This window comes from Miniopterus natalensis, chromosome 5 (genome assembly GCF_054644295.1).
Source record: "Miniopterus natalensis isolate mMinNat1 chromosome 5, mMinNat1.hap1, whole genome shotgun sequence".
NCBI classification, from domain to species: Eukaryota; Metazoa; Chordata; class Mammalia; order Chiroptera; family Miniopteridae; genus Miniopterus; species Miniopterus natalensis.
Window position 1 is genome coordinate 88625313 of NC_142085.1, and position 24545 is coordinate 88649857.

The 24545-nt window shown below is 50.7% G+C and overlaps 1 protein-coding gene across 1 annotated transcript in view; it reads right to left on the reverse strand.

Moving 5' to 3' along the window:
- PRKN (parkin RBR E3 ubiquitin protein ligase) overlaps nt 1–24545 on the reverse strand; it is a 613811-nt gene that overhangs the window by 207450 nt on the left and 381816 nt on the right. Inside the window, exon 7 of the mRNA XM_087817735.1 lies at nt 6741–6877. Coding sequence (XP_087673861.1) covers nt 6741–6877 — 137 coding nt within the window. The remainder of the gene's footprint in view (nt 1–6740; nt 6878–24545) is intronic.

Sequence of the window (24545 nt, forward strand, 5' to 3'; positions counted from 1 at the left end):
GTGCCTGTGAACAGGCTTCTGATCAGTCTGTTAATATGTTAAAGCTCATAATATGAGTTGCTAAATTGCTTTTCGAAAATTAATGAGTTTATATTCTGAACTGCTTTAAATGTATGCCCATCACATTAGATTATATGCTTTAAATTAGTGATTCTTTAGTAACGAATCATGGTCGAGTTTTAATATATGTATTGGTCATTTGCATACTTCTTTAGGGGACCCACTTGAATGGCACCCATGGCCCATGGCCTGTCCTAGGGAAGGGGGAACCACTCCCTCGGCCACCCCAGGTGACAGGACGTTGCCAGGGCTTACAATGCACTTGCGGTAAATGCATTTTACATTGTCTTTGTCACACAGAACTGCTGAGGTGGCCCAGAGCCTGAGGGAGGAGTTCTGAGCACCATGATCATGTGACCGGCCACACCCCACCTTCCTGCAGGGATCTGGCCCAGGCTGTGCCCAGCTCCCAGGAAGCTGACCTTGAGTACACCCTTGCTCCTTTACAGAATTAACCACTATTTTTGCTTTTCGTACATATTATTTAAGTCTTGTTGATAAAAGTCACGGACACTGATATAGCCTTCCAGTGAACCCCGAGTATTCCCGGCTGTGCCAGGGAAATAACATGGGCTCAACCAGGCCTCGTTCCTAATAGACTGCTCCTTCTACTTAGAGCTGAAAACTTTGATTTTCTAATTCTATAATATTACTTCTTAATTTTATGTCTTATTCTATGCTCTATAAATCAAGGCAAAGTAGAAAAGAAACGGGAAGATGGCCAGAGAGATGGATCAGTAAAGCGTGCCTGATGACTGGTGATTTACTCACTGAGCTGCAGGAAATGCCAGCCTACAGCTAAGGAATGTCTAATACACGTTCCTCGGTGAATATACCTGTATTTACATATAGGCGCACGTACGTTATATGTGCCACCCGTGAGGATACATACTTATGTAACAACCAAAAAACAAAAGCAAATATTCAGTTTTGTGCTATCTTCAACATTTAACCTAAAGACACTTTAAGGGCATTATTTTAACTCATCCACATAACGACATATGAAACAGGTGCTACTGTATTGTCCCAGTCTGACCCTACAGGGAAACCGAGGCGCACCGTTAGCTGGCCCTGTGTCACGCAGGTATTCCGTCCCAGCGCCGGGATTCGAACTCGGCTCCTCCGATGCTCTGTGTCTGCCCCAGGATATGTGCGGAACGACTCACTGGTTTATTGGAGGTATTACTAGGGCTTACACAGGTATTATTTAAAATATGAAGCAATCAAGCTTCACTAAGAATGTACAGGCAGGTACTGGTATCTCTTATACCTGGGTCTGCCAGTCAGATGGCCCTGTGCCATCAGTTATTCGGGGGCATCCTGAAGGGACAGCGGGAGTCCAACAACAAAGACTCGGAGAGTGGGGCACTTTCTTGCTGCAGAAGGTTACCTGTGCTTGGCTAAAAGAATTATGGATAAATTATCTCATCTAACTTAACTAACGCTGTTAAATCACATAAGTGACTTAAGGAGATTCAAGGTTCCTGCAAAGAAACCATTAATTCAGGATAGCACTAATAAAGCAACATGCGCCGGGAGGGTCGCTGACGGGCGCTGAAGGGAGGCGCCGTTACCCCTGACGGTGAGCCTCACCTTGACCGTGTAACAGGCCCTGGGACGTAAACTAAGTTGGGCGTGAAGCCATTACACTTAGCGAGACATTTAAAAATCAAGCAAGTAATAAATGAGGAGAGTGTCCCCGTCGGGCAAAGACTCAAGATAATCCAGTTTGTTTTTACCAAAAAATTCTATGGTGACATTTGAAAGTCTCCTTTTAAATAGTATGGGAAAAACATAATTTGAGTCACAGTAAAAAAAAAAAAAAATAGCACATGACAACATTCTGATAAACTGAACTATATTTGGTTATGAGTAGGTACCTTTGGAAAACAGTAGACCCCCACCCATGGGAGATATGTCCCCAGACCCCCGGGGATGCCTGAAAATACGGGTAGTACTGAATCCTGCATATATGATTTTTCTTATACGTACGTGTCCATGATAAAGTTTAATTTAGAAATTAGACCCCTCCCTCCCTCCCTCCCTCCTGCTATCTCAGTGCACCTCCTCACTCTTTCAGTTAAATGAAGCACTTTCCGGCTTCTCTCTGTCGCATCTGAATCACCAGCGTCCCTAGACTCTTGCGCTCTGGGGTGATCTGAACGCCAGCCCCGCGGTGCTGCGAGCGGCCGCCACCGGGCAGGCAGCGCTCGGCGTGGAGACCCGGACAGGCATGATTCACCCCCGGCGACAAACGGGGAGGGCGCAGGGTTTCCTCCTGCCACTCCGCACGGTGCACAACTGGAAGTTTATCAAGGGTTGATTTCTGGAATTTTCCCTTTGAATCGTCTCACACTGTGGTTGCCTGGGGCTAACGGAGACGCTGGAAAGCGAAACCACGGATAAGGGGGGCTGCTGGACATGAGAACGGCGCTGACGCGCTGAAGAATCGGCGCTGGGCGAACGGGTCACGGGGCGGGAGGGCGGCGGGCCGCTGGCCCGCGCAGGCTGCTCCCACCCGGCCTCCGCCTCCGGCCACGCGCCACGTTCTCTTCTAAGAACAAGACACAAACAGGCAGCCTTCTGCTGAGTGTTGCTGAGGACGAAAGGAAAGGGGTATCAGGGAAGGTAAGTTCTCAATGTCAGTGGCATTTTAGAAAATAAATCAAGGTTTTATGAAGCATTATGCTTAAAAAGCCAGTAATGAGATAGGTGCATTTACAAAAAACTATTTAAAAGGGTTGCAAAGAAAAAAACAGAGCAGCATATTTAAAACTCATTCATCCCCTGCCTCACTTGCTATTAAAACAAAGAACCCAGGAGTGCACAAAGGCCTAAGGGTGTCACCGACAAGGTTAATTTAAAAAATTTTAAAGGCAATTAAAATATGGCTACGCTATTTTACAATCTATACATATGATGCATTTCAATTAGACAGAGCTTGATCAGGCGGGTCTTTTGTTTCATAGAGTGGATGTTACATTGTGTCAAAAAATCTAGCAAAATTAAAGCTGGTTTACGCACATTCTTATAAAAATAGAAGTGATTCAACACGATTAACCTTTCCTGGGACTGGAAGGAAATGTCAATAGTGTGCTTATAGAGAGAGTATTTTTGAAAAAACATATTCAATATATTCACTTAACCTGTCCCTCGATGAAAAGGTGATATTTTTTAAATGTCTGAGAGAGAGAAATGCAGAAGCATCTCAAGCCTATGAAGGTCCTCGACCTTGTTCAACACAGGAGGGAAAGCACGGCGTGGAAACCCCACTTCTCAAGCAGAGGCCCGGAGGAGCAGTCACCACGTCCTCAGCGCCCTGTTGCTGAGACACGGGGAGGCTGTGCGGTGGGGATGAGAAGAGGCTCGGCGGTGGCTGTGGCTGTGGCTGTGGCTGTGGCCGTGGCCGTGCCGTGGGAGGGGGCTGGGAAACCGTGGGAGCAGCGTGCTGTTTCTCTTCCATACAGTAACCCGCCTCCAGGCGTCTGCCTCGGCCATATTCTGACAACACTATGAAAAGACGTGGGCACACAGCCTGTCAGTTGTAGCCATGCTTGCAGGAAGGAAAATGAAAACGACGTGTCCACGCGTAAGAAAAAAGTGAGGTATATACGCACGATGGAATTCAACGGTGCGACATTTTTAATGAGGAAAATGTCCATGTATTGCTAGGGAGCGGTCTCCCGAATGTCGCATATAACGCAGGCTAGGAAACACAGCAAGGCGGAGCGGGCGGAGCGTGCCCTTCCTACTTAAGGAGGGACGACACAGCCCACGCCAGCGCCCGCACCACTGGTGATCTGCTTACGCTTCCATAAAATGGGGCCGTTTTCAATAATGGTTTACCTGTGGCGGGATATTGAAGCGAATGGAGTTAAAAGCTCTTATTTCTTTTAATGCAACTTGTTTTAGAGCTTTGACTTTGGAATTATGTCAATACTTTACATAATTATTGCAACAAAATAAATTTTAAAAGCAATTTGAAAAGAAATAAAATATGTATGCAATTGATGACATAAGTATACAGTAACTGCAAATATGTCCTAATGAGAAAACGAAGGGTGAAAATCTGGTCACTGCTTTCAGTGACCGTACCTTGGTGATGGTGTTGGTTTTCTAACTGTACCTAATATCGATACTATTGTGGGCACTGAAACATAAGACAAACGGGCAATTCTGTTGATATCACTTCGTAGTAGGATTTTTGCTAAGAAGCAACAACTGTAAGATTAGTGACTTGAAGTCAAAATTCCATAACTCTGGATTTGAACTGGAAATGTCAGTGTATCTATGTTGCAGTTTATACTTATTTTTTTAAGCATGTTTCCCAGCTCTTTAACTGGGCCTAGAAACAGTGCAGCCCAGTAACAATGAGCACACCAGGCACTGAGACTGGGACTTCTAAACACCATTTCCTTAGAAAAAGGGCCGAGTCCAGGTTGTTGAGGAAGAGTTAGAAAAATCCAGGACATCTTGTTGTATGAGAAATGGGGACCACGTGGTTATTTTACTATTTCTCTTAGTATGTTTACATTTTTCCATAACAAAAAAAGGTTTATATTTTTTAAATAAATGAGAAATGAACTAATTTTTTAAAGTACCTCAACTATGAAGATAGCATTTGAAAATGGATACTTACCAATGTTCCCAGGTTATCTGGTTTTGTGAAGGAAGGTTTATCAGTAAAAAAATCTCATTAAAAAATGAAAAACAGACACAGAATCTTCCAAATTTCAAATAAACATTTCACTGACTTTTGAATCCTTTTGTTAAAAATAAGAGCAAAATACCTTTCAATGAGTTTTCCTTACCAATATATTCACACATATATTATGTAAATCTTAATGTAAAAACCATTGCATTGCTGCAGGTACATTTGAAAAAAGCGTATCATAATTTACAAAGCCAACGATGCAATTAGCTACTTCCATTTGGATCTCTGAAATAATTTTGAGGTATACTGTTCAGCTATGATCAATGTGAAAACTAAGTAATGAAATAAACTGAACTCAAAACCTGACCATTCAATCAAGGTATCACATAGTTTCCAGCTACAATTTTCAAAATCAATGAAGCATATTTACTGACCCTGCAGTCATTCAAAACTAATATATAATGAGGTCTGGACCCTTACCACATGTAAAAGTTAACTCAAAAAGGACCAATGACCTAAGTAAGCTACCAAATGAAAACATGGGGGTCAATTTTCATGATCTTGGACTTGGCAGTAGATTCTTACATTGACACCAAAATACAAACAACAACAGAAAAAACAGATGAATTGAGCTTCATCAAAATTAAAAACTTTTGTTTTTATCAAGGGACCTTATCACCAACCTACAGAATAGGAGAAAGGCTTGGAAGTCATATATCTGAAAAAGGTCTAGTGTCCAGAATACGGAAAGAATGCTTCCTACTCAACAACAAGGCAAACAACCCGACTGAAAATACACAGAGGCCTTGAATAGGCCTTTCTCCAAATGGCAGACAAGCACATGAGAAGATATTCAACACTACTGGTCATTAAGGAAATGCAAATCAAAACCGCAATAAGGTACCACTTCGCACTCGATAGGATGGCTATTAAAAAAACAAACAAACAGAAACCACACCCAGAAAAACAACAAGCGATGGTGAGGATATGAAGGAAGGGGGATCCTTATAAGCTGCTGGTGACAGTGCAAAACGGAGCGGCGGCTATGGAAAATCATTTGGTAGCTCCTAAACACAGAATTAAATATGACCCAGCATTACTCATAACAGCCAAAAGGTAAAAACAATGCAAACGCCCATCAACAAGTGAATGAATAAACACGCTGCAATACATCCATGCAATGGAATATTATTCAGCCATAAAAAGGAACAGTTTGGATGAACCTCAAAAACATTACGCTAAGAGAAAGAAGGCAGGCACAAAAGGTCACATTGCATGATCCCTTTCATACGAGGCATCCAGAATTGGCAAATCCATAGGGGCAGACCACGGCGGTGGTTATGGGATGGGGGTGAGGGGCAATGCGGAGTGATTACTTAATGGATATGGGCTGTTCTTCTGGGGGTAATAAAGTGGTTGTGAAACTAGAGGGAGCTGGGTGGTCACTGCATTGTGAATGCACAAAATGCCACTGAATTATACACTTCAGAAAGGTTAATTGCATGTTACATGAATTTCATCTCAATTAAAAAAAAATAATAATAATATAATGCAAGTAAAAGGTGTTTTGTAAATGTTGAAAGGTTTTTTAAATATTTAAAATTGTAAATGCTTCAGCTCTCAGTCTTCTTTAATTTCTTTTTAAATATGTATTGTTTCATACCTATGTGTATGTGCTCAAATGGTTTAGCATGATTTAAAATTTTGGCTAGTGCTGCTCTAGCCTGAGTAATAAATCTGTAACTTGCAGGGTGAATCCACAGACATACTTTATGTACCTTGGCTGAATAATATTGCTAATTTGGTCTTCAATACCTTTATGCAGCTTTTGCATTTTCTAGTTAACATAGTTCTTTCATACCTTATTTTTGTGATCCAAACATTAATGTTTCTTGACCCCAATGATCAAACAGATATTTGAATTTTCAGCCCTCCGCTAGGGACTGGGCGTATCTAAGGCAGTTTCACGCCAACAGCTCTCCTCCTGTCTGACCAGCACTAAACGCGGGGGGAAGGCCCGACTCACCCACACAGGGCAGCGAGTAGCCGAGCTGCGGGTCGTGGACGAACTGCCGGTCGTTGAGCCTGGTCACACAGTACAAGTGGAAACAGTCCAAGCAGATCACGTGGCGGTGGTTGCACTGGAAAACCAGGACAGGGCTCCTGCAAAGAGAAAGGCAGACATGGCCTGCGGTTCTTCTGAGGGTGGGGAGGACACTGAGCGACCCGGTGGGGCTGCGAGGCGTGGTCGGCAGAGACCCCGGCTGAGCGCCCAGCTCGTGGATGCCCGGCCGCGTTTCCTAAACTGGAAGCGCTCGGCTAAGGACCCAGAACACAGACTTTCCTGATTTTATGTTTTATGTTAACAGATTTACCGATCCACTGTTTACACCAGAGCTCCCATGCACCCCCTTTCTAGAAGCCTTCCCTGGCTCATAATTACCAGTTAACCTACTAAACACCCCCACACTTCTATGTATTTCCATCGATCCATCATCACATCATAGGATCGATACGTGTCTCCTCTCTTAGAGACTGTGGTCCTTGAAGGTAGACGCCGTGCCTACTTTACACTGATGTTCTCATAGTACCAGGCACTGGGAGGTTTTAAATAGATGTCCCTTGAATTTAGTTATAATAATATATAGAATCTGAATTTCCCCAAAGTCAAAAGAAAAATTACCATTGCGCCAAAGCAGTTAGGGTGAACAGGCGCTCGTGTTTCACGGGCAAGAGGAAACGGGGAATTCTGACTCAGCAGAGATTCTTCTACTGTAAGATTTATTTTGTCTATTCTGCCACCCACATCCCACCCAAATATCCAGTTTCTTAAATTAAGGTTAGGAGATCACTATAAATTGATATAAACAAGTCCAAAAAGTTTTGGGTTCCTTTAAAACACTTTGTAGGGGGGAAAAAAAATCTCCTGAATAGCTATATATTTTTGCTAGTAAATGAACCATACGATTTTACAGCAAAAAGGAGACAAACTGAATATATTAAAATTTGAGATCAGCCCCAAGGCAGTTTTAATAGTAACAAAGTCATTGCCGTTTATTTAGATGAGCCTGTTCTGTGTGTAATGAGAATGAAATACACAGTAGTCTTTATTCCACACAGACTCCTAACAGATCTGCTTTTTCAAAAGCCCGTTCCCCAGAAAAACCGTTACTGTTACCAACCATTACTGTTACCAATACCAAACGTTACAGATACCAAAGGTTACTGTTACCAAAAGACAATTTCTTAACAATTAAAATAGTTTCAAAATTCTGTTTTCCCACTTATATCAAAGCAGTATCTAATACAAAACAATGTGGAAAAAAACAGCCTTGATATTGTAATGTCATAGATCTCGAGGATAATGGTCACCTAAATCTGAGCTAGAGTGTCCCCAATATTGTTATGTGCTCCCGTGTCCCACGTCTGGACCCACGGGAGTCCATTCAGGGCCCATTTTCAGTGAAACATGGACTGTGGTCTGAGCTGCCAACCTTTTTCCTTGTAGCGATTTTCCCCTGAAGATGATAAAATGTAACACTCCCTGCTTCTGACCCCGCGTCACCCGGCACTTGGCTCATTCACTCCGTGACCCCAGAGCTGCTCTCCTGCACCTCCTCTCACAGCCGGTCCAGGGTTTAGCAACGCGGTCGATTAGGCTGTAGGGACCCCTAATCCGCTGTCAACCCGTGGAAACACGGGGGGAAATGGCAGAACATTTATAAAAACATTCCTATATGCAGCCAGGTTAAAGGGAAGGCTTAGCCGTCGCCCCGGAGAGGAAATCAAACTTGGAGCCACAGCAGGGAGCAGGTGAGCGACTGCCAGGCCCCGGGGGGAGCTCGGGTGCACGGCCCGCAGCCCGCGGTCTGGAAGGGGGCTCGTCTCCATCCCTGCCGTTAGAAGGACGACTAGAAGAGTTCTCTTGCACGCACAGGGGACATTTACAGCTTTGCATTTCCATTAAAACGTGGTCGGGAAGAACTGAGAACGCCTAGACAGTCCACAAGCATCCCTTGTTCTATTTAGTGATGGCGCCCTACTATTTGGAGCAGAGTAGCAAGAAGCGATAAATACGTCAGAGGCACACGTGAGGTGAACCCTCTGCAGAGGAAGGAACCCAACACCTTAGGAAAGGGCTTAGAGGCCCAACGTTCAGGGCATAGAGGGACACACCCCACAAAACAAAGGACACAACAGTCCATCTTGCCCCTCCCTCCACTAAGAACCGCAGGGGAGTGTGCACATGGTGTCCAGGTGATCACTGGCCCAGGAAGGGGAGGGGGAGTGTGCACATGGGGTCCAGGTGATCACTGGCCCAGGAAGGGGAGGGGGAGCATGCACGAGGTGTCCAGGTGATCACTGGTCCAGGAAGGGGAGGGGGAGCATGCATGAGGTGTCCAGGTGATCACTGGCCCAGGAAGGGGAGGGGGAGCGTGCACATGGTGTCCAGGTGATCACTGGCCCAGGAAGGGGAGGGGGAGCGTGCACATGGGGTCCAGGTGATCACTGGCCCAGGAAGGGGAGGGGGAGCATGCACATGGGGTCCAGGTGATCACTGGCCCAGGAAGGGGAGGAGGAGCATGCACATGGGGTCCAGGTGATCACTGGCCCAGGAAGGGGAGGGGGAGCGTGCACATGGGGTCCAGGTGATCACTGGCCCAGGAAGGGGAGGGGGAGCGTGCACATGGTGTCCAGGTGATCACTGGCCCAGGAAGGGGAGGGGGAGCGTGCACATGGGGTCCAGGTGATCACTGGCCCAGGAAGGAGAGGGGGAGCATGCACATGGGGTCCAGGTGATCACTGGCCCAGGAAGGGGAGGAGGAGCATGCACATGGGGTCCAGGTGATCACTGGCCCAGGAAGGGGAGGGGGAGCGTGCACATGGGGTCCAGGTGATCACTGGCCCAGGAAGGGGAGGGGGAGCATGCACATGGGGTCCAGGTGATCACTGGCCCAGGAAGGGGAGGGGGAGCGTGCACATGGGGTCCAGGTGGGCCACTGGACATCTCATGGTTCTCTCTCTCTGAAATGTTAATGGCAGAATGTTAATGTCAAGGGCCGCAGTTAAAGCCTGAGAAGTGCGTGGAGCCAGGACTTGGGACCCCTGCTGCAGGTGGTTCAGGAACAGATGAGGGATGGAAACGGCGGCATTCCTCAGGAGGACACGCTGGGACGCATCCCCTCACGGGTCTCTGTTCCTCCTGACAGTCCTCCATGCCCTTGGCTCACATTATGTCTAAATGTTAATTGATCGACCGGAAGGTGATTCTACCCCGGGGAGCCGGGTTGCAGAGCTCTCGGGCACTGGGAAGATGAATGATGAACTGATGAACGCCCAAACGCCTCTGTTCACAGCTTGTTGGCATAACTGAGGGAGTCTTAGTAAAAACAGGGCAAGCCTTTCACACGTGTCGCATATCAGCTGTCCACACACCTGAACTCTTATAAATGAGTTTCTAGTCTCTGTAAAGTAGCGACAATGTTTTCATATGTTAAAATGCAGAAAATGTGCATTTTAAAACACCTTGCTGACCGGCCACGAGTACACAGGTGTCTCTGTGTCCTAACACCGCTGACCGGTCACGAGATAACTCGTGCCTGCACTTACGTTAATTTAAGTGATTTGAAACACCTCGCTGACCAGCAGCCGGCTGCACAGGGGAGTTCTGGCTCGAAACCGCCGGTCAGCGAGGTGGTAATCTGCTCTCTACCTCCTTTGTTCTCTTTTTCTCTCTCCCTCCATCTACCTGCATAAAAATCTGTCTGTTTTTCTGTCTGTCTGCTTCCTCTCCACATGTACGTTCTTCAATGACGCCCATTAAGGAGAGGTGGTGATTCCCACTTATCCATGGAAAGTGACATATCGAACACAGTGTCCGGGAAGTTTTAGATGAGTGAGATACAGAAGGAAGCAGGTCTGAACTCTAAAGGACACAGAAGTCTCACGGTGTGGACGGGAGACGGACACGAACGATGGGGATCCAGGGCGGAATATTTTCAGAGCTTAGGGAGGTAGGAAGACGGCAGCCCCAGTGGCCAGCAGCCCGGGCGTGTTCCCAGGGTCCTCGCCTCCCGGTGTTCACGCAGTTCCCTTCCATGCACCGGGGATGGACCTGTGCTACCACCGGGGAAACGTAGACGTGACGACGTGTGATTTCCAGAGCTAGATGGAAGCTTCCGCCTGGGCTCCCTCGTGGGGCCACCCGCTCTCAGGAGAGTGAAAGGCCACGGCCAAGGACCCGCACGCTGTCCTACGGAGAAGGCCCCTTGGCAAGGAGCCGAGCCCCGGCCAACAGCCAGCCCCCAGCCCGAGGCCAGCCCTCCGGCGACCGCAGCCCTGGCTGACGCCCCGGCCGAGCGACCACCCGGCGAAGCTGCTCCCACACTCCTGACCCGCTACTGTGCAAAGACCACATTTACTGTTGTCTTCAACCACCATGTCTGGGGATCACTCTTTTCAAATGCAGGAGGGTAGCGAGTACAGGCTCAGAGGAGGGCGAGGTCCCTCTGAGCAGGGCAGGAAAGAACTGAAGGACGCAGGGCATTTGCAGGAGAATCAGGATCCCAGGGGACGGAGCCGGAGAGAACGACCCCGGCCCAGGGAGGGGAGACGCGAGTGTGGAAGCAGAGCCTGGAAGGAGGGTGCTGGGGGCCCCGTGGAGCTGATTCTCCATCCGCCCCAGGGAAAAGCAAAATTAAATGCAAATACATGTTTAGGGAGAGCAGGATCTTCCGAAATGCAGTGAAAAGCCATGCGAGTTAGAGTAAAAACTATTAAATGCAAATCATGGTGGAGGTAAAAATAAATTTTCCTCGCCGGCGGGAGAGTCAGCCCTTCAGTTTCGCTAACCCGACTTGACCCTGGAAAATCCACAGCATCTGTGTGACCGTGACCGATGCCAGGCCCCAGCTAGCAGCCTTCCCGGCTGCCCGCAGACCGCCGTCCAGGAGCAGCTAGGGCTCCTGGCAGCTGAGTGACGCGTCTGATTAGAGAGAAAGACTTAGAGGAGGGAAGCTACACCGTTAAGTAACTTGAATCGATCTTCTTAACAGCTGTCACTTTAAATCCCTTTCACTTAGAGGCAGCTTACAAACAATAGATCGATGAGGGGACCTCAGAACCCAGGCGCGCATCTTCCTTTAATCTACGTTTAGCGGCATCACCTATGAATCGCCTGAGCCCGCGGCTGGCAAAGAAGCCCCCGCACGGCGCCGCCCGGGGGAGACGCGGAGACGCTTCGCCCCGAGTCCCGCGAGCTCCTTGTCTGAGTGGCCACGGGCGCAGTCCAGTCGCGAGAGGCCCCTGCCCGGGACACGAACTGACGGACGCGTCTCCCGCCCCAACGAAGGGAACAGAAACGGAAAGGCCGGGGGCTCGCCTGGCCTGGAAACTAGAGGGAAGTGAGGGAGATATGTAAAAACGCTCAAAACGGAATAAGTTAGGTAAGGTATAGAACCAAGTTGTATGTTTTTATATTATCCCCTTAGCTTTTATCGAAGTTCTGCGTCCCTCCAGGAATTAAAAGTGAAACTAACACGCGACGACACTGCTTCCACGGGCCACAGGAGTAAGTCCATGCTTTGGGTGTAGTTGAATTAGGTGTTACTTATAACATTAACTAACAATAAATAGGCTACGCAAAGTAAAAATGTGCAGCCATGGTTACAGAGACAATGAATAGATTTTTAATTTCCTCCAGATGGTGGAAATCTTTGAAAATATTTTTTGATCTTAGTGTAGTCTATATATTATATTTCTAAATATAATTACTGTTTCCACGTCGAACCCAAACACAAAGCATTAACTTCTAGAAGTGTTAGAGCGTAAACATGGTGATTTAACAATACAAATTAGAAGTAAAAATAAACCTCTTTTTTTAGAAGTTAAAACGTGAACTGCAAAGTGGCCAACCCATTTTTGTGGCGATTCATTACAATGACGGGGTTTGCCAGCAGCAGCTCCAGCTTTTCTTCCTAAGGCACTTATACCAAACGGATGCTGGTGAACCACCGAAAGAGCGGGGGAATCATAACGGAATTACCGCTGCACGTAACGAAACAGAATGGACAGAGCCAAAGGGCATGTGGCCCAGGGGAGGACGATGCCTCTCGTGCATAATTATCACATTACTTTCCTAACCCCCAACCAACAGCATTAATTTCAGTTCTCAAAATCGTATTTATGAAAGTCCAAGGATGCTCCCAACTGTACTTAGAAGAGCCCGGGCACTTCGGAATTGTGACCGCAGAGCACAGTCTATTCTCACTGCCAGTGTGCGTGGCGCAGGACCGCTGAGCTCGGGTTTAACACGAGGATGTATCCCCGGGCCACGTGACTCACACGTGGCGGCTGCGTGGCACCTGAACCGCCTGCCAGCTCACGCGCGCATCTGCTTCGCGTTTCCTTCTGTGAGTGACAGCCAGAAGCAGCCGGCGCCCAGGCCACTGTGACCGCCCTCGGCCACACTGAGAGAGATACGAGGACAGACCTTGTTTAAATAAGAGCCTGCCGTGGAATAAATTGTTCTGGTGTGTCCCCGAACCTCATGGCAGATGTTAATGTGTTAACAACCAGTCCGGTGGCTGTGGACGTGAGGAGCTGTTTACCACAAGCAGTGACGACAGCCCCAGGGTGGTTTAAAAAGATACACCTTTGCCGCTCGCGCACAAAACCTTGCGCAGAGGATTTCTCGCGGCTTTTCATTCATTCCTAAAAGTGGGAGAGTGAATGTAAACAGAATATTGGCTCCTTTATGCCCTTCATCGGAGAAACGCTAAGAACCGGGCCTCTGAAGGAGTCTGAAATGGACAAGTCGCCTAAAAGATTGTCGTCACCTCGGAACAGCTCGACCATGAGGCCTTCTCAGGGGAGGCTGTGAAATTCCCGAGGTTCGTGAGATGGATTCGGTGTTAAAATAGTAACATAATTTAAGGATTTGTGGAGCACAGTAGAAAAAATGTATTCTCATGTAGTTTTTGTTTTCTACGCAGCCGGAAAAGAGGTGTGGAACAGGCCAACATATTTTGCTAAATATAATCAAAATCGACAGGGCACAACAGTACAAGTCCAAACGAATTCATGCATGAAACCCAGACGGGGATAGGAGCGGAGAGACAGCCGCCTGCCCCGAGAGTGCAGGGCCCCGGGGTCTGGGAGCCCGGGGGGCCAGGGAGGCCGTGAGGCCGGCTGCTCGGGGCTGGCTGGGCACCGCCCTCCGCAGGAGGCCAGGGAGGGGCCCCTCAGGTCTGCCCTAAAGACCTTGGGGTCCTGAGGGTTCGTAATCTTCCATTTGTGTGGTGACAGCAAGGATGGATCTCAGAGTCATCGTGAACTATTGACACACAGGCCTGGACGGATCTCAGAGTCATCGTGAACTATTGACACACAGACCTGGACGGATCTCAGAGTCATCGTGAACTATTGACACACAGACATGGATGGATCTCAGAGTCATCGTGAACTATTGACACATAGACATGGATGGATCTCAGAGTCATTGTGAACTATTGACACACAGACATGGATGGATCTCAGAGTCATCGTGAACTATTGACACACAGACCTGGACGGATCTCAGAGTCATCGTGAACTATTGGCACACAGACCTGGACGGATCTCAGAGTCATCGTGAACTATTGACACACAGACCTGGACGGATCTCAGAGTCATCGTGAACTATTGACACACAGGCCTGGACGGATCTCAGAGTCATCGTGAACTATTGACACACAGACCTGGATGGATCTCAGAGTCATCGTGAACTATTGACACACAGACCTGGATGGATCTCAGAGTCATCGTGAACTATTGACACACAGGACATGGATGGATCTCAGAGTCATCGTGCCGTGTGAAAGAAGCCAAACCAAAAAGGAAGCACATCCTGGGTGATTCCACTGCTACATATTCTAAATATGGAAACTCTTCTACAGTGACAGAGAGCATAGTGGGGGCTTGTGGGGGATCAGAAAGGGGACAGAGGGGGAGGAAACACAAAGAGACAGCCAACTTTCGGGGTGATGGGGCTGTTCATGATCTCAACTGTGGTGGTGGCTCCTCGGGCGTCTACAGGGGTCGTAACGAATCAAACCGCGCGCCTCAATGTGTGCCTTACCGTGTGTCAGCCAGGCCTCAGTGGAAAACCTAGTGACCAGACAGGAGACTCAAGAACGAAAAGTTTCTTCAACAGAGGACTTTCCATCCGTGACTCCTTTCCACAGTGTCCTCTGGGGGAGGCAGCGGCCGGGACCTGCGAGCACAGCCGCTTTCCAGTCGCATCGCCGCCGAGCGGTGTGGAAGGAGCCGGCGCCGCGCCGGAAAGCACGCTCCAGTCCCCGCGTCCCACGCGGCACCGGGTCGGGCGCAGGGAGAGCAGCGTGGCGCTTGCCTGGGCCCCTGTCTTCCCAAGTGGGGCGCACAGGCCCCGCCTCCCTCCAGGACCGAAGCAGCAGGTGCTGCCTGGGCTTCAATTATTTTATATTGCGCACACACACGTGCACACACACGTGCACACACGTGCACAAACACACGTGCACACACGTGCACACACGTGCACACACACGCACGCACACACGTGCACACACACGTGCACACACACACACACACGGACGCACAGCTTTGTTCTGCTTTGCTGCTGCACTTTCTGCTTTCGTCTCCCCGGGGCGAGGCGCGGGGCCACGCGGCCGCGTCCGTTCTGTCCTTGAGATGTGCCCCCAGTGCGCTGGAAGGAGGTTAACCTGACGCCCCGCCACCGCCACCCCTGAGGGGAGTGAGCGGGAGGAAGGTGTCAGTGTGCCTTCTGCATCCAAGAGCTTCTGATAACCTCGGGGCATCGGTCCCGTCCGGTGTGAAGATGCTCCGAGTGGCGGTGGACCCTGGGTCCCGCTGGCAGAGCTGAGCAGCCCCACCCGTCGGGCAGGCGGGCCGGGCGGGCTCCCAAACCCAGCCCACAGGGTTTGAAGCCCGGGGCGTGGTTTTCACCAGCGACCAGTGGCGCAGCCAACTTGTTAGAAAAAAGCCTTTATTTGGAAACTGTGTATCTCCTGCTTGTCATGAAACAATGCCTTCCGTGTATTAAACGCCACTGAGACTAGATACTGTTGTTCTTGGGTTTAAACATCGGCACCGGGAAAATCAAACCCTGCAATCCTACGCTCCCTCCTACTCTTTTTTTTAAAAACATTAATTTGTTTGTAAAATGCCAAAGTCCTGGTGTTATCAATACTTTTCAGGACATATGAACACTTTTATTGACATTTTGGTTATATAAAATAATGGCGCTTGAACACAGTCACACACGGCCGCAGACGACAACGCTGCTTCTACAGTGTGTGGAGTTTCGCCTTGAATTTCCTCAGGTCAACATCTTCAAAATCAGCTTCACTCGCTGATCTTTCAGCAAAACAAAGAGGGACCGGGATAGTCATTCGCACCGTCGCTCTGGGAGACGCCGGGCCCCGGTGAGGTCACTCACGGTTCCTGCGGGAGCCCCGGAAGGGCCGTGCGCAGGGAGAGCTGCCCAGCGACGCTGAGGCCCAGCCGCGGCCACAGCACGATGCAGACGCACGTTTTCATGAGCGTGACCAACAGGATCATCGGTACAGAGGAGCCTATCGGATCGCGCGGGAGGAAAGAGGGACAGGGACGTCTGTCTGGTGGGTGTTCCCGAGCCCTCCTGAGAGAGGAAGGCTGGGTCATGGTGAAGAAAGGGTGTGCAGACGGAGAAGCCCAGGGACCGTTTTTGGTGGGGAAGATCCTTGCGAGACTTAGGGCAGAAAAGTAGGACACTGGGATCATGCTGACAGACGTTCACAATAAAGTGTGGAAGGCTGGGCACACTGTCCACTCTTAGCTGGAGGTAGCAAGTGGGAAGGTTAACCGGCGGCAAGGACAATCATTTCCACGAGGGCGCAGACACTGTGGCAGAGGTGTGCTCTTTCACCCCAAGTTCCAGAAAGAAGGCCGGTAACGTCCAAAAGCAGAGCTGGGGACGGAAGCTGACTTGTGTCTGCACACTCCTGGGTCACAGACAGCTGGAGAAGGCCCCTGATGACGGGTGAGACGTGGGAGGTGAGTCCTGCGGGGAGACGTGGCAGGAAGTCCCACAGGGGAGACGTGGCAGGAAGTCCTGCAGGGGAGACGTGGCAGGGGAGACGTGGCAGGCGAGTCCTGCAGGGGAGACATGGCAGGTGAGTCCTGCAGGGGGGATGTGGCAGGTGAGTCCCGCAGTGAGACGTGGCAGGTGAGTCCCACAGGGGGGACGTGGCAGGAAGTCCTGCAGGGGAGACGCGGCAGGAGAGTCCTGAAGTTGTGCAGGTGGGAGCTGAGAGCCCGCAGAAGTCGGAGTGCAGGAGAGAAGGGTCTTCTTGGCCTAATCTCTGGTTGGCATGGAGACATTCGATGCATCCATCTAACTGTACGGATGCTTCAAAACCTTCGATTTACTGGGGTTTTGCTCTTGAAAATGTACATTTCGTTCAAATGTCCAAACCAAGGTGTCAAATGAACAGTATCAAAAAATGAAGATTTTGTTTCTCACAGAGTCCTTGATCGTCCATTCTTGCCGTACAGAAGAAATTTCTGTATCTGTGTATGGATACAGTGTAATAGCCTTTAAAAATAACGGCAAGTAAAATGTGGGAGGAATGAGACAAAGATATATGTTGTAGTTAAACTCATAAATGTTTCTTGTATCCCTAGAAGGTATTATCCCTACTAGAACTCCCAGACTGAATGCATTTTATAAAAATACATGCTTGGCTTATCCTAACAGAAATTCAGCTCTACCCTGAGCATGCCAGGATGACAGGGCTATTAAAAATGCATTTGTTCTGTACTCAGATGCTACCTTTCTGAGATTAAGGCACATCGTAGTTTAAAACATATTGCAAAGAAAAGATGGATACATTTCTTTTACTCACCACAGAAATGCAATAACCAAGCACAGTAGCAGATATATGCCTTGTGCTCAGAACGTATTTTCAAATAACAAACATGAATGATTTATCACAAGTTGTAAGGTTCTTAACATCCAAACAGCTTAAATTAAAACTTAAGGAAATATTTACAACAAATAACATTGAAAAAAACATCATTATGCTCAATATGTAAAGAGCTCTTTCAACTTAGTAAAAAAGAAAAAGAAAAGTAATTATACAGCCATAGAAAATAGGCCAGTAACATTAACAAACCTTTCCCAGTAAATATTTGGAACTGTTCAACCAAATTATCCACAGTAACTTAAACTTATGTCACAATAAGGTATCATTTGCAGATCAAATTTATAAGCTTGTCTAAAAATAAGAAAATTCAGTGGTGGCTATTTCTGGTAAAATGGGCTTGCTTAGTCCTACTCTGCGACTGGGAGTGTTAACCAGCGAAATCTTTCTTAAAAAACGAGTGGCTGATGTGGTTTATATCAAGAGTTTTCAAAAGTTCGTAACTTTCGGCACAACTCTGTTTCCAGCACTCCTCCCTCCTACGGCAACGGCCGAGCCAGGGACAAAGGCCGGAGATAAAGATGCTCCTCGCAGAATAATTTATACAGGATTCTAAACAGTGCAAATAATTCATACTTCCAAGAGCTGAAAGCGACTGAACACAATATAGTGCTTTTATTTTAATACTATATAAAATATGGTGTTATGTGATAAAATTGAAATCAAAGTACAAAAATTTCTATATGGCATCACTCTTTTTTTCCCCATGTCCTTTAAAAAATTTTATATAGTGACTATAACAATACACAGACACAGACACAGACAGGCACACACACACGAGCACACACGCACACACATGCACGCACACATGCATGCACACATGCGCACACCCACCCACGCACGTGCACACACACACACACCTGTCTTTTAAATGAAAAAGAAAACGGCAAAAATGACCCAAATCCCCAGCAGAATGAACACTGGGTATAGAGACACCATAGTTTCACTTTAAAACATGTAACAGGAAATATACTCCCATAAAACATAAGTAGTAAAGGGTTACATGAGGCAGAAAGTTCCAGTCCCCCGTCCCTAGCCATCTAACTCGCCCTCCCCGCTCTCCACCAGACGCCCCGACCTCGGCCGGGTGTGGGGTGCGTCTGGACATGTAACTTGAAAGGGCGAAGGCGAGACTGCACGGTGCGTAGGCGTCTGTCCTGGAACCCTTCCGGTCAGCGGCGTGTCACCGTTCTTAGTGACGTCGGGGTCGCGGCCATGCGACCTAGCGACGTATTTAACGCGCCCCGAGGTAAAGGCGGCCCTGCTGCAGTGGCGGGGCCGGGCTGTGCGCTAGGCCTCCCTCGGCGCCCGGCCGCCGGGCCCCGCGTCCAGCAACATCCTGAGCTCAGGGGACCCGGGCTCCAGAGGGAGCAGCGCACGGACTGTCACAGCCCAGCAAGGTGCCCCGGAGCGAAGGGCTCCAGTCCAGCGTCCACATTCCTCCGTCAATAAATAACTACATGTAGCAATGAGCAAGCCCATCGGCTATTCGATAATTAATGGAGAGAAACCCCAGGGCCATCCTGGAAAAAGATTTAAGTGCTTTTCTGATTGATATGAATACTAACGTTGACAAAAATACGATCGAGCTCCTAATACGTCGATATAAGGAACGTGCTGAAGTTCACCGATGAGTTCTGCGGATGTAGCGCGTTTTTGAGGGCGGTCACTAGGCCAGAAAAAGTGAAATGCTCTGAAATCCTGCGGACCTTGAGGGGATTATTAGAGGTTTCCTCACATTTTAAAACAAACCTTGAATTGTTATGTTTTCAAACAGAAGTTGGGAAACTGAATTATTTTCCAAACCCGTTAACAATAAAAAAGTAAATTTTAATCAACCGCGCTGAGCAGCAAGAACAAATTACCTTCCTATGTTTCCTGTAGCGAGCACATCGACGAAAGTCACTGCCGCAGCAAGAGGCCGTCAAAGAGCTTGCAGCCAGCAAGTGCAGGGGAAAGCGCGTATCTTCCTGTCTATAGACAGACAGACAGACAGGTAGATATGCTTTGCTATTTTTCTAGAAGTGTGTGATTTTTATGGTATCTGTTGGCTTTTTAAAACCTGTAATCTGTTAGGATTTATGTTCTTATTCTCAGCTATAGCACTGACTTGTGTTCTTTGTTTACAAGAGCCCCCTCCCCGCAGTGGCATCGTCTCAGAGCCTCTAACGGCCGAAGCTGACTCTGCTCGGGGACGTCTCAGGCCTCCCAGGCCACCTCTGTCTTTGCAAAGCAGGCCTGGGCTTGGCCGCGCACCACGGCCTTCGCAGAGAGTGGCCCGCTCAAACTCTTTCAGGCTTACCCTAATCCTAGCTAAAGCCTTGGGCTTCCCGGGCCCTCGGCCCACACAAGGAGCCTCTTCAGCACGGGGCTGCCCCAGGCTTGAGTGAGACGCGGAACGCTCTGGGCCGGGGTTCGGCTAAGCAATCAGGTGGCGCCACCTGGAAACGCGAGGCCTCGGGCTCCCCACAGGGCAAGCCCTGGTCGAAGGCGAAGGGAGACAGGAGGCGGCTGGCAGACACGTGTCCCCTTTCCGCCTTCTGAGGGATGCCCGCGGTGCGGGCTCCTTCCCCGCGCATTTCCCCGCAGAGTCCCCTGGGCCGCAGGGACGCGCCTGCTGAGGGCCCGGCCGCGTCTCTGTTCTCCCGGGAAGCCGCAGCCCACAGGATGCCCCGGTGGCTCAGCGTCTGCTCTGGCTTCATTCCCACTATTTCTCACCTGAGTCACCGGGGTGAATTCCACTCCCCAAGGAAAGGAATAAATTTTTGCCGCTGGCTCTGCTCTGTGGAGGGCTCTGGCTAAAATAAGAAGGTTCCAGCGACCGAGGCCTGTAGGGAGCCCTCATTACTGTCAGCTGCTGTAACTACACAACTAGCCCCATCCCAACGCGGCCACGGGCGTCAGGCAACCTCGAGTCACTGCTCAGAAAGCCAGTGCGATGAGTGAAAACAACGAATGGAATTCAGTTAAAGGCAGGACGGGTTCATCTTGAAAATAAGCTGTAGAAGACGAGAATACTGTACCCAGAATAAATTACTGGGGAATGAGAGCGTGCAATAGGCTCCACTTGGATAGGCCGGCGTCTGGGTTCAGCTGCGGTAAGAGCACGACGAGCCTGTATGTACAGACACCCCGTGACCCGAGCAGCGCAGCATTTGCTCAGCCCTGCAGGAAGCCCGTCACTGCACCCCTGCGACAGCGAAGGGGCCGGCAGCTCAGTGCATGCACTTCTGCACCCGCGTTTGTTCGCTGTCATTTTTCTGTCATGAAAATGTGGGGGGTCACCCGTCTCAGAAGTGGGCGAGCAAACCTGGGCTTGTAACTCGCTGTGTAAACAGCATTCCCTGGACACAGAGGCGGCAGAGGGTCCCTCTCCTGTGATCCTGGCCCCGACCACGGCCTGGCCCTGGGGGCAAACACAGGCGGCCTGCGTCGGGTCCTGGCTCATCTCGCGTGCCTCCCGCTGCCTGCGGACCACCAGCAAGCGCCTGCTCCTTACCGGTGGCCATAGGACCCCAGAGGACCCCAGAAAGAGGGGCCAACTGGCCCACGAGGGGGGCTGAACCCACGAAGCCTCGTGAGCGATGATGTTTTAACTGAGAGACTCAGGTAACAGGTGCCCTGGGGCTCCTCCTACTTAGAGCTTGGTGAACAAAACACAGTGAAATAAAACAAAACAAAGCTCTGTAGGAAGCCCTGGCCTCTGTCCCCGGGTGACGCTCATTGGACGTGAGGCTGCTGACTGTTCAGATGGGTTTCTAAGGACGTGTGACATGTCAGCTGCTTCAGGATCATCCACGTTCCCCGCGCGCAGCAGCTCAGAGTCGACGTGAGGTGACAGGAGGGAGGAACGTCGGTGTCGTTCTGCTCGCAGACCCACCCTGACATGTCAGCTGACGGCAGAGACATCCCGGGCCTCCCTCGAGGCTCCCGATTTTCATAACACCAGCTGCGTTCCAAGGGGATGCGTTTCAAAACAGTGGGCGCCCAGCTCCCAGCTCCGGCCCTGCAGGGGGAGCCCCGCCCGCAGGAGACGCTGGCCCGTGCTCCTCTGCCACAGTCCGGGGACTCGTCACCTCTAGTCTTACCAACGGCATCTTTTAAAAGTGGGAATGAAGCCTATTCCGGGCGGATTCTCTGAATCACGGTGCACGGGTGCAGGTCGGTGGGCTTGGCGCCCTGTTCCGAGGCCGGGAGCAGCCCGGGAGGCAGGCGGGGCCGAGATGGGGGCGGGAGGAGGGAAGCGGGTGCGATTTGCCTCAGCCCCCTCCCACCACAGGCGAGGCCGGCAGCTGGCCTGGGCCGTGCCCCTGAAGGGAGGCTCTGGGGGCCGCAGCAGGAGCTGTGGGCCACGGACACACCAAACCTGCCAGGGAGCCGTGAGGGTGCCAGGGGTCTCCCTCCCGCACCCTGGGATCCCTGAGTCTGTCCCCGTTTGTGAGCTTCTCCGGGCGGCACCGCCGTGGCCTCTGGTCTGCAGTGGACACCTCTGCCACCACTGGACGGCGCCCGAGAGCGTGCTGGACCACTGGGCTCAATGTTTCTTCCTTCTGGGGTCATTTGCGCCACATGACGTGCTCCTGGCGCTTTCAGTTCACAACCACTTTCGCAAAAGAGCAAGCTGGAGAAAAACGCAAGTGTTTGTCAGGGACCCCTGAGTTTTAAAATTCAAAATTCAAACAGCTTTACGGGATCCCGGAGAAGCACGTAGTCTCTTAATATCTCACCGAGTTACTGAACGGAGGTGCCTGAGGAGCTGTGACGCCAGGCGGGCCCCCGAGGCTCCCCGGCCCCGTCACAGGGCACAGTGTATGCGAGTGAGCCCACTGGGGACATTTTGGCGCCTGCTGAGCGCCGGGGGGCATGGCTGAGGGGCCGGGGTGGAGGAGAGGGGCCGCCTGCCCGCCCTCGCTCAGGCCTCCTCCCTCTGACTGACCTGCCGGAGGGGTTTACAAGCCGGGAGCCCAGAGCTACAGGAGGCGAGACCAGTGCTGCCTCAGGGTCCCCCATGTCTGGGGTCCCCCGCTTCTGGAGTCTCCGGAGGCGCTGCAGAGCCTCCTGTGTGGCCGGCTGGCTCTCGCTGTCCCGAGGCTTTGCCCCGAGGCTGAGTTCTTTCCTAACCCTCAAGCTGAACGTCTTCGAAAGGCTCACTCCAGAGAGAAGGGGGCTGTCCTGAGATTAGTCGCGGAGCTTCTAACATGAGGCGCTAATCCCCGGCCTAGAAAAGTGCAAACAGAACGGTCTGGGCTGAGTCGTCCCCGACGCTGCGCCCAGGGCTGTACTGGTCCTTTCCCACGGCTCCGGGCTCCGTCCTGCTACATCTGCCTGCCTTGCCTTCAACACTGAGGATTCTCCCAGCAGCACCCCCTGGGGCTCTCCCAGGGTTTCTGGGGGGTAGCAGGGACGCAGCGAGTGGTTGGGGTAGGAGTTTGGTTACAGGATCGTATAAAAATTAACGAGTCTGCAGAATAGGACCCATTTCCCGGATAATCAGTGAGGCCGAGTGCGAGGTTCGCTCCCACGATGGAGGCTGGGTCCGCCTGCTGGGGCCACAGACACGGGTGCGAGATGTGCCGGGGGGGGGGGGGGAGGCAGCTGGGTCTCCACCCGGTGGGCCCTCAGGGAGCATCCTGGTCTCCTACCGGAATTTTACGCAGAGCTCTTTCGTTTAGAGACGTACTTTCTCTGTAGTTAACCTAACAGCTTCAAGGGATTCAGGGTTCATCATTTACTTTTGAAGCTGAGGTTCCCGACGTGGTTCTGGATCCACGGGAAAGCAATTAACTTGAAAACAGGCTCCTCTGGACTTTCAAAACGATGGAGCATTAACGATGGAGCATTTCCATCCCTGGGAGAACACCTTTAAGCTTAACACACACACTCCTTTTCTATGTGATTTCGGGGGCGTGGGTGACCTGCGTGTGTCTGCGTCTGGAGGTTCTGCAGAGTCATCCGGGGGGGGTGGGGTGTCTCATTACAGTTCACAGACAGGGTGCGGCTCACAGCATATAACCTCCATTCCGAGCCTCCCACCCACGTTTCCGCCCATCTTCACGCCCGATGTATTTTTTGGTAAGTATTTGGTCCTGCCAGCAAGGGATTCTCGAGGCCTTTTTTGTGCCCTTTCCCACAAAGAATACACACTTTTCTTTAAAGGGGCGGGGCGGCGATTCCCTGAGACACGGCTTCCTTTGGGGAGGGGCTCCGGGCCTGCCCGGGGGCAGCAGGGAGGACACTGAGAGCACCCGCCTCTCGCCACCGCCCGGAGTCCCGCCAGCTCCCTGCAGCCACCTCTCAGGCCCAGAGCTCTCCACCCGGGAGCATCGTGACGATGTCTTATTTTCAGTCCCCGGCAGGCCCGGCTCCGCCACCCCTACCCCGTCCGCCGGTGCAGAAGCCCAGCTGCCTGGCCAGCTCAGGCATCCGGCTCAGGCATCGAGGGCAACGGCCGGCGGGGAAACTGCCACACATAAGGCGGTTAAAAGGGTCAGCCGGAGGGGCCTGGGTTGAATCGGCTTCCTGCCCCCAACCAGTCTTCAGCCTGATCGCCTCGCACTAAGCGGGGCGTGAACGAGTGCCCAGCGGACTTGGCGAGATGGAACCGGCCCCTCCTTAATAAGCAGGCTCTCCCCGAACCTGCTGGTTCTGCTGGGATTTTCCGGGTGTAAGCCAGAGACATTCTTATGTTCGGCTCCGGATTTCCCCCGGGGCGGAAAACTAGGAGCAAACTCATATAAATCTAAGGGAGGGAGTGGAAGGAACCAGAGTTCCCCGTCTGGAGGCCAGGCTGGACGCCGCTCCCCCGTCCCTGCCAGGTGTCCCCCCGGGTC